This window comes from Stegodyphus dumicola, chromosome 9, assembly GCF_044657685.1.
Source record: "Stegodyphus dumicola isolate Sdum_Otavi_A_Nest chromosome 9, ASM4465768v1".
Classification (NCBI taxonomy): Eukaryota; Metazoa; Arthropoda; class Arachnida; order Araneae; family Eresidae; genus Stegodyphus; species Stegodyphus dumicola.
In genome coordinates this window covers 105,241,052-105,256,139 of record NC_140776.1, presented here as the reverse complement: position 1 = coordinate 105,256,139, position 15,088 = coordinate 105,241,052, and the positions used below count along the sequence as shown (strand labels likewise).

Below are 15,088 nucleotides of genomic sequence, written 5' to 3'. Positions count from 1 at the left end.
ATATGAGTTTAGTAATGTATTTTATTTCTCATACTATGTATTATTACACCTGACAACACCAGTTCATATTTTAATTTGAAATAAGAGTTGTTCGAAATTTTAAACACAATGCAATGCAAACATTTTAATTAGGTTAGGATTTTAGCAAAATTTAATTTGGTGTTTTGGTGACCTTCTTAAAAGGCGCCAGAACATGATCAATATACATTGACTGAGCAATGTGATTGGACTTTGTGATCAAAGGCTTATGGGCTGCAGCACAACCATGAAAACCAAGTAAATGTACTTTCCTACGGATGGTATTCATCAAAACAACACTCCTGGTTGCTTCTTGAAACTCCTGGAGTATGTGGGCCATCGGTTAGGTGTGGTTCTCTGAATTTCTCTGGACAGCACCCGTCTGTCCCTATATCCCAGTTTAGCTGGCCTGCCGACTCAAAGCAAATTCCGATAATCACCGCTCACTTTCCACTTCCGAATCACATAGGCTACTGTCAAATTTGGGTAATGCAACTCACTAGACATGTCCCTTAAGAATCGGCCATTTTTGTGATACCTGACAATCTTACCTTTCTTGAAATCAAATAACTCTGCACTTTGTGGTGCCACTAATGCAAATTTTGTTTCCTACATGATATTAATAATGGAGGTGAAGATATATTTCCATATATCAGGACCCACAGATATTTGCATTTGCAGGGATGTCCAAATTCTTATTCATAGATAGTGTGTATATATCTAGTGGTAATAATTAAACGTCCCCTATAAACGAAATTCTACAGCACAAATGAGTGAACAGAATGCAACGAAATTTTGTATATGGGCTATACATAAGATTACCTTATGGAATTTAGGAAAAAAAAGTTAATTTCAAAATGCCCACCAGGCGGCACCTTTTCGGGAAAAACAGGAAATTTAACACAATAAATGACAAAAACAGAATACAGAAACAATGTTAACATTTATTGACTAGTTTCTGATCGCCTTGTCATCGAACCACATTAAGTAAAGGTAAGGGAGATACAAAAACAGTTCAATTTGCAGACTCGGGAACAGATTAGGACGAAATTGCACAAGAGGAGCAGTTGTTAATCGTGCCCAGAAGGATGTAGGGAAAGGTGCTCCACATGACCACCCTCATTCACCTGCAAAATTTGAAGTCAATGGACAGTGTGTTCAGTAGCAGATCATAATTGATCAGTTGTGAGGCTACGCAAATGAAGCTTTATGGCGATCTTCAACATCTTCCTTCAACATCTCGCATGTAGTTAGATCTGGTGAATGTGTTGGCCACGGATTAGGAAAGGAGTGACTAAAAACACGTTCCTTTGTGAAGTTTTGGAGCAATAGCTCCTTCACGGACCCATGGATATATGGGGGCACACCATCCTGCATGAAAATTATCGATGTAAGGACCCAGCTTTGCTGTAGTTAAGGCACAACAATCGTCTGCAGAATGTCATGGTACCAACTGCCTGTAACAGAAGATGTAAAAGGCCCACGTTCACTGATTTCCTCAAAGAAGAATGGCCCAAGGATGAATGTCGCCATGAATCCACCCCAGACAGTGACCTTTGGAAACTGTAGGGAATTTCAGTGTGGATCCATGGATTTTCCTGCGAATGAGAGACATTGTGGGTTGTCCCTATCAAGCAGCTCCTGGGTATGGTGGATCTTGTATGAGTAGTAGTGAATTATGTTTCTGAATACTTTTTGGACAATGCTGTAAGAATAGTCTGTCTGCAGAGAAACTGCATGCGTGTTACTGCCCCAAAACTGTCTTGATGGCATCAACAAGTACCGGTGTGACATGTTTACGGCCTTTTCCAGGTTGAACTCCTAATTTCTCCGTCTCTTTAAATCTCTTAATCATGGCCCAGATACCTTTAGTAGACGTTGGTCTACGCCATAGGTTCTTTCTACGACGAAATTCATGAACTGCAGCAGTAGCATTCGTCTTGTTTTTGTAAAACAGCTTCACCAATAACGCACGTTCAACTAAAGACACCATCATTAGTACAGCCGAAACATCGACTTAAACATCACAACATCTGTAAACCTTTTATACCCTAACCTGTTTTGCATAAAGCTTCCTCTTCTTTCCAAGCATGCAAACCTTGACATTTTTTTCTTACAACTGACAGCTTTTCCCACTTTTGCATTTTATTACTCATAATTCTTGTGTCTGGATTGTTAATATTGTTTCTGTATTCCATTTTGGTCGTTTATTGTGTTAAATTTCATGTTTTTCCTGAAAAGGCGCACTCTGGTTGACATTTTGGAACTAAAAATTGTTTTTCGAATTTCCATGAGTGCATCTCATGTATAGCCGATATGCAAAATTTTGTTGCATTCCGTTCACCCGTTTGCGCTGTAGGATGCCATTTATAGTGGAAGTGTAATTATAACCACCTGGTATATATACATAAATTAAGCTTGGCATACATATGTATGTGATGTACCAGCTTTTGTCCAGAATAAATAGATTGGTGAAGAATCATAAATGTAGTCGTAGCTTAAATTATCAGATGATAAGTTTAAAAAACAGGATCTATTTATTATTATTCAGGAGAAATAGCAGTTTCAAAAACAGATATCTAGAGTAAATAAAAAGAATTACTAGTAACTTTTTGTATGAAGTTTACTGCATCGTTACATTAAAGAAAAGCCCCCGATATTCCTTTGCGAGTCCTTTTATAGCCTCTGGAAAGGCGGAGCTTCCAAGAAATGACCTCAGCCTCGTCAGCCAATCCAGTTCGCTTTAAATATTTCCAGAACATTCTATAACTGTACGTGTAGAAAAGGCGGAAAAAACAACTTGACTACAGGGCTGTGGATTTAATTCCACGTTTTTTCAAATAAGAGACCGTCGCCATTAAAAATGAAAAGAACATACAGTTAGAAATTTAAGTGTAATTTTGACTATGGAATTTTATTACAAAATATCCCCCCCCCCCCCAAAATCTGAAAAGGCTTGAAGCCGGGCGCCTCGACTACAAGACATTCCAGATAGTGAAAAAGCATGACAACAGCTAGAAAATTAATTTTAAAATAATTTCTTAATTTGTTGAAGAACTTGCATCCAGAATTCGAGTTACAATAATATTAATCTTAAATAGACACTCTCACTATAACACAGTCAATAATAATATCAATATATAAAATTGTAAATAATATACCTTAATATATTGACATTTATAAAAAATAAAGAAAAATAACATTATGCATGCTGTATTGGGAAAACATTTCTCGAGAACAGTTTCAGTTCTAGATCCAGGTCTTTAGAGATTGCTGCAAAACATTAAAGCAGTTCTTATTTTACAAATCTTTCATTTCCAGTTCGCCGTGGCTTTAATATGAAAAATTTCTATTTGAGGTGAGGTATTCCTCTTTTTTTTTTCTTCATGTCATTGACATTTGCAATACTTGACTAATTTCTTAACATTTCCTTTTGACTTTTAGTTTGTTTACAGTATTTTATTTTGACAGTATTTTATTTTGACGAAAACAAAGCTGTATCACAATTCACAATTCTTCAGTTGTAAAAAACAGACACAACTTGCACTTAAAAAGTTCTTTCTCTTCCATTGGAATTAGTTTCCTCTTTGGGTACACCAATCCTGCCGACTCCTATTGGCTTTTATTACAAATTTTGGACTATATGAATGGCTAAGACTCCCTTTTGGCTTCAAAAATGCACTGGCTATCTTTAACAGAGTTATTAAACAAATCCTCACTAAAAATAAAATCCAATTTTTCGGTGTCATCAGGGTGAATAGGAATGTGCCAAAACCCTGATCTTAGATCTATTGTAGAAAAAACATTTGCATTACTTAATTTGTCTAATAAAAAGTCTATCCGGGGCAGGGGATGAGCATCAGTCTTTGCTAAAGCATTCAACTTACGATAATCAATACACATTCTGGTTCCCCCCCCTATCTGAAAAAGACGTTCTATATATTTTACAAGATGATGAAGCTGAAAGTGAAAAGAAAAAATCTGCTTTGGAAAAAGAGCACCTTTTTGTAGAATTTAACAGTGATAAAGGAGGCTATATTGGAGAAATATGTGCAAAGCATAAATGTGAACCAGGAAAAGTGTGTGAAATAAACGAAGACGGAAAAGCTTATTGTACTTGTATTGAAAAATGTCCTGAGGAGATTGATTATAGAAGAAAGGTTTGCAGTAACCACAATGAAACTTGGGACAGTGATTGTGAACTGTATCGCATGAGGTGTTTATGTACTGAAAGCTTGGAAGGTTGTAAATTGAATAAGTATAATCACGTACACATTGATTATTATGGACCATGCAAAGATACAGGAGAATGCACTAAACAAGAATTAGAAGATTTTCCTTGTCATATGAGAGATTGGCTTTTCAATGTCATGCAGGAATTGGCACGAAGAAATGAGTTAAAAGGACCTGCCCTTGAACTTGAACAAGAAGCAGAAAAGATGAGAGAGGAATGGAGAGCGCTTGTGTTTGGAGTTCTGTCTGCTGTGTTCTAAACGCGGAATTTACAGGTTTAACAAATTATGCACCTGCACAAGGTCTTCATACTTTTTCTGATTGTTGCAGTTGTTGCATCCAAAAAGGAGGAGCTTCTAAGAAATGACGTCAGCCAATCTAGTTCGCTTTAAATATTTCCAGAACATTCTATAACTGTACGTGTAGAAAAGGCAGGAAAAACAACTTGACTACGGGGCTGTGGATTTAATTCCACGTACTTTCAAATAAGAGACCATCGCCATTAAAAATTATAAAAAACATACAGTTAGAAATTTAAGTGTAATTTTGACTATGGAATTTTATTATTACATATACTATATATGAGAATTTTTTAATTTTTGGTGTGTTTTAAAAGGTAATTAATTTTTCAGCCCAGATTTATATTGAAATAAACTGCCTCAATGGTTATTTCTAAATATTAAAAAAAATATTGCTTAATCAAGAAAGGATGGAAGCTATAAATCCTCTTTAGTAATTTGTACTTCCTTCAGTTGCACTCAATACCTACATTCTTCATTATTATCTGAATTACCGAGTGTTATTATTCCTGTGCTCATTCATAATCCATATTCTTCATCACTAAATTTCCCCTTTTGATATACTGATTTCCGTACTTAGTCATATTTTTCTTAATTAGTTAATTTCTTTCTGCTATTTGTACCGATTTCTGTATTAAATCATCCAAATTCTTCTTTTTGTTATTTCTACTGACTTCTGTATTCAGTTGTCATTTATATTCTCTTCTTTATTAACTAAATTCTTTTTTTTGGGGGGGGGTGCTGATTTCTGTAATTTCTAATCAGCCATTTTCTTCTTTATTAACTAAATTATCTTTTATTATTTGTACTGATAATTAAATTTCTGTATTCAATTATCATACAAATTCTTCTTATTGTTATTTATACTGACACACAGCCATCAACTACATTCTTCCTGTATTATTTGCTAAACTCCTTTTTATTATTTGCACTAATTTCCATATTCAGTAATCACCCATATTTTTTGTCTATTAACTGAATTCTCTTTAACTATTTGTACTAATTTCTGCATTCAGTTATCCATGTTTTTCTTTATTAATTAATTCCCTTCTTTTACTTGTACTAATTTCTGAATGAAATCATCATCCTTATTTGACGGTTTCTGTACTCGGTCATTATCTATAGTTTTTATTTGTAACTAAGTTTCCTTTTGATTTTATTCTGACTTCTATATTCAATCATTATCCATATTCTAATGTATTAACTAAATACCCTTCTGTTTTATTTATTTATTTGTGCTGATTTCTGTACTCAGTAATCATCCATATTCTTCTTTATTAACTAAATTATCTTTTGTTATTTGTTCTGATTTCTGCATTCAGTCATCATACAAATTCTTTTTGTTATTCTTTTGGTGTACTGATTTTTGTATACAGTCATCATCTACATTCTTTGATTAGCAACTAAATTCACATTAACTATTTGTACTAATATCGATACTCTGTCATTATCCACATTCTTTTTTATTAATGAAATTTCCTTTTGTTATTTGTAATGATTTCTGTATTCGGTCATCATGCAAATTCTTTTTGTTATAATTTTGTTGTTTTGTTATACTGATTTCTGTATACGGTCATAATCTACATTCCTTTATTATTAACTAAATTCACTTTAAGTATTTGTACTTCTTTCTATACCCTGTCATTATTCACATTCTTCTTTATTAATTAAATTTTCTTTTGTTATTTGTAATGGTTTCTCTACCAAGTCATATTAACTAAATTTGCTTTTATTGTTTGTACTGGTATTCAGTTATCATCCTCATTCTTCTGTAATTAACGCCTACCAGCGGGCGAGCGGTAAAATCGCTGAACACTGGTAGTTCGGTCCGAGGTTTGAATCCTGTGAACGGGCTGTCTGCATGGGCGTTTTCGTGGTTTTTCCCATGTGTAACGTGTATACGAGCCAGTTTCCTTTAGAAAGTCCTCCACGAAAGGCATCCCTCCCCTTAGGCAGATAGCCCTAGTGTGCTTTGCCGTATTCTCAATACACCACCACCACCACCACTTCTGTAATTAACTACATTCAATTTTATTATTTATACTGATTTTTGTATTCAGGCATCATCCATGCTCTTTATTAACTTATTTAAAGTGATGGTGTTATTTATATTAGTGTCAGTTTGAGCTTTATGCTCATTCTATCCTTAAAATAAAAGTAATACTTACGTAATGTAATTGTGTGATTTTTCTTTTTGCAAACAGTGGAGTGAAGTGTACAGTTTAGACATGTTCTATTCTCGTTTTAAAGATGGCAAAGTGATGAACAGCGAAGTAGGCAGAGAATACAGAGAAAAAATTTTAAAACCAGGTGGATCAAAGGTATTCCTTTATTTTTTTAATTGGTTTTTGACATAACAAACACTTAATGGAAAATTTTTTAATGCAGATTGCATGTAAATGTTTGGTGTTTAATACACTGCTAATTTTGAACTAGTTAATTGTATTATACCCTTAATCATTGTACTCATTGTTGTTTTTGCTCTTAAAGATTTATTTCTATATGTGTGATTGATGTGTTTAAAATATTTAAAGTCTGATTGTTGATATTATTGGTTTATTAAAGTGTAATTTGTTTGCTGTTTTTTAGTTTTTTAAACTCAGATATATAAAGAAATCTATTACCAAAAATTAAAATTTGCTCATTACGTTGTGTTAAGTATTGTATGTCTAATCATGAGACCTGCCAATTAACTCAAGGCGACTGCTATAGTCACTGGCCTTATACATTTAAAGGAGGCTAGAATCAGATGAAAAATTGATTGGTATATTTTGTTTTTAGCTAATGTTGGTCATGGCAAAGACAAAGTTATAATGATTATTTTACTTAAAGCACAAATCAAAAAGCATGTATCATTAATTCATCATTAAATGCATCAAGATGGCAAACATAAATGCTTTTTTTTTTGTATGTGTGTTTCAAGATACTCCTACAAGAAATGGATAAGGACTTGCTTCTGTGGCACAGGCATTCATAGATATTCTGTCTGAAGATGTTTCTGTGGTAAACAGACAGTAGTCCAGAATTAATTTGTAATGATGTATGGATTAATTGAGTTGAGTCTCTTTGCAGGCAATATCAGCAAAATGTAAATTTAACTACACTTTTTAAACTGTATGTTAGAATCTCTGATGAGTATGTCACGATATTTGGTTTCCAGAAAAAGTTGCCATAGGCATTCAGACATTTGTCCCATGGTGAGACCAGTCTAAGAATGTATCCATGTAAAATTTTGAAAAGTTACCCTTCAGATTGTAAGGCATCTATTCACATGACTATCTTCATTCACCTTTGCATTATTGTTCTCTATGGCAACAATATCGGTTTGACCAGGATGGGAATAATCACTTATTTGTTCATGTTCTTTCTTAGGTATTTTTGACCAAATCACCACTATTGTTTTTTGAGACACTTGCAATGCTCTACACTTATTTCATTCAACAAAGCATGTTAGCCAATGAACATCCATCTACACTGACCCACCAGTGCCCAAGTGGTAAGACAGCTGAATACTTAGAGTGCTACATGGGTTTGATCCCAGTAAATGGGTTGGCTGTATGTTTGGTTTTTTCCCATGTGAATGTGAATATGACCCAATTTCCTTTAGCATGTCATCCATAAAGGCATTCCTCTCCTTTGACATATACCCTATGTGCATTATACCATATTCAGGTAACAAACCCTAATCTTTTAGACTGAGGAACAGTCTGACAGCATCCCAATCTTGTTTTGATAGGTTACATATGCAGAACTGTATTTCTTGATAGCTATTCCTGCAAAAGCAAAAATCAGAACTCAATGTGTATTGCATTTAAAATATGCTAAAAGTGTACTTTTTTTTTTTCCTTTTGTATATATAGGTTGTTTCAATATTTTTATTTTGTGTTTCATAATTATTTTGGTAGATTTAAATATGTATAACATACGTATGTAATGATGCAGGCTTAGATATAATGATGTAGGAATGTTGATGATTTAGATGTAAAAATATTGCTTTTCATAGATGTTGATCCATAATGAAGAGCAAATTTGGCAGCTGAGGCAGATTAAACAATCATTTTAATTTCAACTGACACTTGAAGCCATAAGTACTTGGTAAATTAATCATGCCTGTTCCAGAACAGTTATATTTTTTATATTGTTTGCAATAAGAAATGAGCAGCAGTCTAGATTGGCCAAAGACGAGAAGCAAGTGTCTTGTGTTCAGGATAGAATCTTAATTCAGAGTGACCTGGTTTCAGTTTCAATGCATGTGGTAGGATAATTAATAATGCTGTAAAATTATTATTATCTGTTTGAGTATTAGTTCCATTTTCATCAACAATATTACGTAAAAGTCATGTTATATAGATTAGTCTCAAAGTGAAGCAGTGCAGAAAAAGGTATTATTTTTAGACTGAAGATTGGAAGCACCTAAATTAAAATGAGGAATTAAAAGGCTATTGCTAATTTAAATTATGATTTTGATTTATATATTAACTATGATTACAAAAAAGACAGTTTCACTATTAATAACAATAAAGGGGGAGAACGATTAATAAGTCTTATGTTAAAACAATATTGAAAACCTTCAGCATGTGTTCCATCTGTGCCTCTGCAGATATTAAATCTGTTTCTAGCATAACGAAATACATTCTGAAGCATTTCAGCTAATTGTGAATAATTCTCTTGAGTTCAGCTGAGCAGTGATCTTTTTGCATCGTCTTTTTTTTTTTTTTTTTTCTAAGAAACCCCATGAAAAGAAATGTGTTCATCTGTTTCTGCACATCTTGCCGCTCAGTTGAGGTAATCTTCTTTGTGAAGGGAATGTTGTAATTGAATGTCATGAGGCATTTTCATAAGTGTTAAAGACAAAACTCTGTGAACTGTTAGCTTGAATATATTGAGCCTGAATCTTCCCTATCTGACTTAAGTTGTTGGCTCAGTTTGGAACTTTTGTCAAATCTCTTCAATTTTGTTAGGATCTGTCCTTGCTCATCTTTTTCTTACATCAACGTGCATGGATATAGGTCTTTTAAATTTGTTTACGAGTGTGGTTTTGTCTGTAGGTCCAGGTTTAATTATTTTTTAAATAATTTTCGTATCTTTTATTCAGTTTTACTCCTCCGATTCAGAACATCACAACATATATCAGTTTTTCCATACAGTGAAACCTCGAGATACGAGTTTAATTCATTCCAGCATTGACCTTGTATAGCAAATTTCTCGTATGTAGAAACAAACTTCGTTGATAATTAAGGAAATCCAGTTAATCCATTCCACATCCCCCAAAAATATCATCATAAAAATCAATTTTTCTAATAAATAACACTGGCAAATAATATAACCATAGTTTACCATTATGACAAGTCTTAACTGGTGATAGGGATGTGAAGAAGATTAAATAGGCTACTGTGGGGATGGAGAGCCCCCTTGTGATTCAGGAAGGCTCTCTCTTCTTGAGAATTTTACCCCACTGAAAGCAGTTTCTGGGTCAGAATCCCTTAACTTTCTTTTAGTTGCAGGTTGCTTTACCAGAAACTTATCTAATATCACTTGCTTCTGCTTTCTTTTTAAGATACCTCTAAAATGTGACACTACATTGCCATTACACAAGTTCATGGTGCACCCACACACTGTTTTATTAGGGTGATTTTTTTTTCAAAGAAAGTTTTCACTTCTTCCCACTTTGCCAAAACTTCTTTAATCCTGGTGGAAGAGAAAGCCTCATCTCCTGTTTCCTCCTCCCCTAACAGAAGTTCTACCACCTCTTGCTGCTGCTCCTTTTGAAGTTCTTTAAGTTCGTCTGTTGCAAGTTCTTCACTATGCTCCTCCACTAACTGATCCAGATCAGCACCATCTACATCCAGACCCACACTTTTCCCCAGAGATACAGTTTCTTCGACTAGCTGCACTGTGCTGTCCACAGGTTGAGGATTGAAACCTAAGTCAAGAATACTCTGACGCCACAGTTTTTTCCATGCTGAATTTAGGGTCTTCACTGAGACTTCTTCCCAAGCCTTACCAATGAGGTTTAAACAATTTAGGATGTTGACGTTATTCTTCCAAAATTCTTTGAGGGTCAGGTTTGTATTTGCAGCCACTTCAAAGCACCTTTGAAACAAGCCCTTTGTACAGCTTCTTAAAGTTGGAAATAACTTGCTGGTCCATAGGCTGGAGAAGTAAAGTTGACTTGGGAAGAAACTTGACTTTATGAACTCAAATTCCTCCAGCAAATCATATTCAAGCCCTGGAGGATATGCAGGAGCATTATCAAGGACAAGCAAACCCTTGAGGAGCAACTTATTTTCATGAAGGTATTTCTTCACTGAGGGAGCAAAAACTTCATTAACCAATTTAATGAAAAATTGCCGTTTTACCTAGGCTTTGCTGTTGGCCTGCCACATCACATTCAGTTGGTTTTTCTGCACCATCCCTCTCTTAAAAACTCGTGGATTTTCTAAGTGGTAGGTGAGCAACGGCTTGATTTTACAATTTCCACTTGCATTGGCGTAAAACAAGAGGATAAGCCTATCTTTCATTGGCTTGTGGCCAGGCAAAGATTTCTCCTCTTGCATGATGTAGGTCCTCTTAGACATTTTCTTTCTAAAAAGACCTGCTTCATCACAATTAAATACTTTCTGGAGAAAAAAGCTATCACCAGTAATATATTGTAGGAACTCTTTCTGAAATTTATCAGCAGCAGCTGTATTAGAGTTTGCAGCCTCTCCATGTTGCACAACACTGTGAACACCAGCTCTCTTTTTAAATTTTTGGAACCATCCATGGCTTGCCTTAAATGCCATCTCATCCTCAGTCGATGTACCTGGTGTTTTTCAGAGAAGGTCCAAGTACAGATTCTTAGCCTTAGCACAAATGATAGCTTCTGACATTGAATCTCCTTTTAACTGCTTCTCATTAATCCGCACCAACAACAGCTTCTCAGCATCTTCTAGAAGTTTTGGATGGTGCTTGGAAGTAACGGTAACTCCTTTGGCTGCATCAAGTTTCTTAATTTCTTCCTTCTTCTTCAGAACAGTGCCGATCGTTGATGTCGAATGACCACAAGTCTTCGACAATGCCATCCCTTTTACACCACGCTTATGTTTATCTATGATATCTTTCTTAATGGCCATGGCTTCCTTCTTTTTCTTTGCAGCACAATCTGAGGCAACAATCTTCTTGAAAGGCATCTTGAAATAATTATTTTCATGTTAAATGTAAAAAACAATTAACCCACAAGTGCACAAACACTTAGATCAAAGAACATTGAGTGATCTGATGAGGGGATTCCCTGAGTCGAGTCAGATCGAGAAATGGTACCACGCATACCAACAGCCTCGCTCATTGCTTATTATTACTTGAGTCAGATTTTTTGCTCATACTTTCCTCGTATCTTGAATTTCTCATATATAGTGGCGTTCGTATCTTGAGAGTCCACTGTAATATTTATTATGTTTAAAATTCTGAAAAGGAACAAAAAATAAAATAAAAATTTTAATTTCAGAAAACCTGAAAAATACAATTTAGTACACTTTCAGCATATTTTAAACATGCTAAACATTATTAATAAACTTCCCGTAAATTATGTGTTTGGTCCAAAAATTTGATAGTAAGTTTTCAGTGAATAAGCAGAAACTAGGGTGTGTAGAATACAACGATGTAGGTATCTGTGTGTCATGATTTTTTTTTTCAACCATGATAACTACTGTACAAAGTCTGAAATCCGGACTCGTCAGGACTTCGGCAATTCCGGATTTGGTGTTTTTCTGGATATTAGATCATCAGTTTAAATATAGTAAGATGGTATGTAGAAATTATAAAATTAAAAATATGAAATTGTGATTTATGAAATAATGGAGTATTTATGATCTAAAGACTATCAAAATTTACAAAAAAAAAAAAAAGCTTAAAATTGTTTTGTTTGCCTTATTAAATTCTTTCAATATAAATTGTTTAAATTGCTTCGTTTTTTTGTGCTAATACTTTCTCTCTAATTCTGTAGACAGACATAATCTCTTGTTTAGTTACATTGTTGAAGTAATGTAACTGCTTTGGGAAATTTCACCTTTGTTTTGCGATATTCGAAAACCTTTAAAATTAGTGGCTATCGTCATCAAATTTAGCTATCCTTCACTATACATATTTGGCTATGCATCATGAGCTTGGCAAGTAACGAGAAGTTGTTCCGTTAAATATTATCTTGCTTCTATTGCATACTGAGACTGCGGCCATACGAGCCCTGACGCTGGTTCTGGGTTTATGTGAATAACAAATTAATTATTCTTAATTCAAATAGCCCTCAATGTAATCTTTGGGTCTATGAGTATCATCAGCAACATCTGTTTTTAGCATATGAAAAGAAATTTTTGTTAAATTTTTCCTCTTCAACAATTTTTAGCGCATTTAAATCTGTAACTATCGCCAAGCATAATGTCAACATAAAAGGTTACCATACTCCTTTATTATTCAATTACTAACATAAAAAAATTGTTTAGACATCGCTACATGAGTCATTACTCAAGTTGTTATGTTTTGATAAACATGCGGTGGTGAAAGGAAAGTATAATAAATAATGATTCGCCAGGTTGGTGTCAGGATCAACGATGTATCTATGTGGAATGTTTCGGTTTGAGATGTATGCCAAAAAGCAGACACGCAGAAATGGAGTACTGGTCGTACAAATTTATGCTAAAATGTTTGTTTCTTCAATAACAAGGTATTTTATTTAGTGTCAGGACTCTCCAGATGTTCTATTATGCACGGTTATGTTATTATGTTATGTATACTTAATTTTCTTTAATTACAAACCAAATTTGAGGCATTAGTTCATCTTCCCAATAAAATACAATTTTTACGAAAAGAAATAAATTGAAATATTTAATAATTATGGTATAAATTTATAAAAACAAATTTTTTTGCACTGTACTGCACATTAAGGAGGACATATGCCAGATATATCTTTACAACTAAATACTCTTTGCATCTCGCCATATATACAATTATGGTAAAAAAATAGGTATAAATTGTTTACCCCTTATATTTTAGAATCATGTTTCAATATTGTTGGTGAAATAAGAAATTTTATGGTTGACAACCAAACATATATGCTAAATGTCTGTACTGTTTTATAGTGAAAATTATCTTATTATAATTAGATTGTCTTCTCCCTTTCCAGGATGCCTACGATATGATCATCGACTTTCTTGGTCGAGAACCTACTCAAGACGCTTTTCTAATTAATAAAGGCCTTAAAATATAAATTATTCAATTGCAATAGTATACAACAGTTAATCATAATTGATTATATATATCTGATGGATATCTTTGGAGTGGTACCACCCTATGCAATATTTGTCACAGGATGTCATAATGTGCTGATTTTTATAAAGAGATTTTAATTTAAAAATGTTTTTATAGTTATTTGAGTATTTCCATTTTTTAAAAACTATGTTGTTAGATAACAAGTATAAATATACATGAGTCTTCAAGTCGTATGTGGTAATTTTTAAAAATTATGGAAGGAATGTGTGGGTTGAAGTAGATTTGTTGTGTTATTTAAATCGTAGTGGCTATATTTTGCAAAAAAAAAAAAAAAAAAAAAAAAAAAAAAAAAAAACAGAATTGGGTTTCTTTCAGAAGTTATATGTTTGTTCCAGGATAGTGAAAGAAACTGACAAAAGAATGGAAGAAGGGAAACTCTATAAAATGAGCACTGATGCATCAGTAAGTTGCTAAAGGGAATAAATTTGTTAATAACGTTTAACTAATTTGGAAAGCAAATGAACATTTTTTTTAAAACTTTTGTTGTCTAAAACACTAATGGTGAATAGGTTTATTTCTATTTCATATTTAATTGAAAAAGTCAAAAAAATTATTGCATTACTTTTAGCAGTATTTTTTTCAATGCTAGTGAATAAGAGACATATAAACAGAATAGAATTCTGTGAACATATAATATAAAAATCAATATCTCATCATTTGGCCTTGAGTGCTTCAATACCTCTCCAACTTAGAGGCTACATCGGAAGTGCTGGGCATCTTCCGATGTAGATCCTATCCATTTCTTCATATGAGCCACAAATATGGCAGTTTGGGCTGGTAAGAATACCAACACAATAGACATGGCTCACCAGCTGTCGTGACCAGTTTCAAACCTAAAACTGGCCACAGCTATTCTCCGTGGTTAGCCTATGGTGCAGTCCTGGAGTCCGAGAGGATGACCAGTTTGTCTTAGCTGAAATTTGAGGCATTAATCCATCTAAGGGTCGCACAATAACCATTATCTCACCATTGAAAGCAGTTTTTCACATACTCATGGGTATGTAGAATAAAAACTGGCCAGAAAAAAGTTCCCACACTGGCATTTGATGAACCTTCAGTGAACGAACTGTCCATATAGATATAAAACCAATCCAGTTCAGCATAAATTGTATGTATAATAATCAAGGGCTAAATTTTTTAAAGTATCTTCAGCTGTTTGACTTTTCAAACTGTGTTGAGTAAGAATGTAAGTTGATATTTCTCCAAATCAAGTCCAGAGGTCTATGGGATTTCAG

At 33.8% G+C, this 15,088-nt stretch overlaps 2 protein-coding genes across 3 annotated transcripts in view; both read left to right on the top strand.

Moving 5' to 3' along the window:
• LOC118200824 (thimet oligopeptidase-like) overlaps positions 1–13,938 on the top strand; it is a 107,967-nt gene extending 94,029 nt beyond the window's left edge. For both annotated transcript variants that reach the window (XM_035372797.2, XM_035372798.2), the window contains exons 15-16: positions 6,755–6,871; positions 13,708–13,938. In XM_035372797.2, coding sequence (XP_035228688.1) covers positions 6,755–6,871; positions 13,708–13,791 — 201 coding nt within the window. In that variant the 3' untranslated portion in view covers positions 13,792–13,938. The remainder of the gene's footprint in view (positions 1–6,754; positions 6,872–13,707) is intronic.
• Positions 1,457–4,875, top strand: LOC146995442 (uncharacterized). Its single transcript, XM_085824497.1, has 2 exons — positions 1,457–1,663; positions 3,816–4,875. The coding sequence occupies exons 1-2, from the start codon at positions 1,457–1,459 to the stop codon at positions 4,509–4,511; spliced, it is 903 nt and encodes a 300-aa protein (XP_085680623.1). The 3' UTR covers positions 4,512–4,875.
• Positions 13,939–15,088: the final 1,150 nt, after the last annotated feature.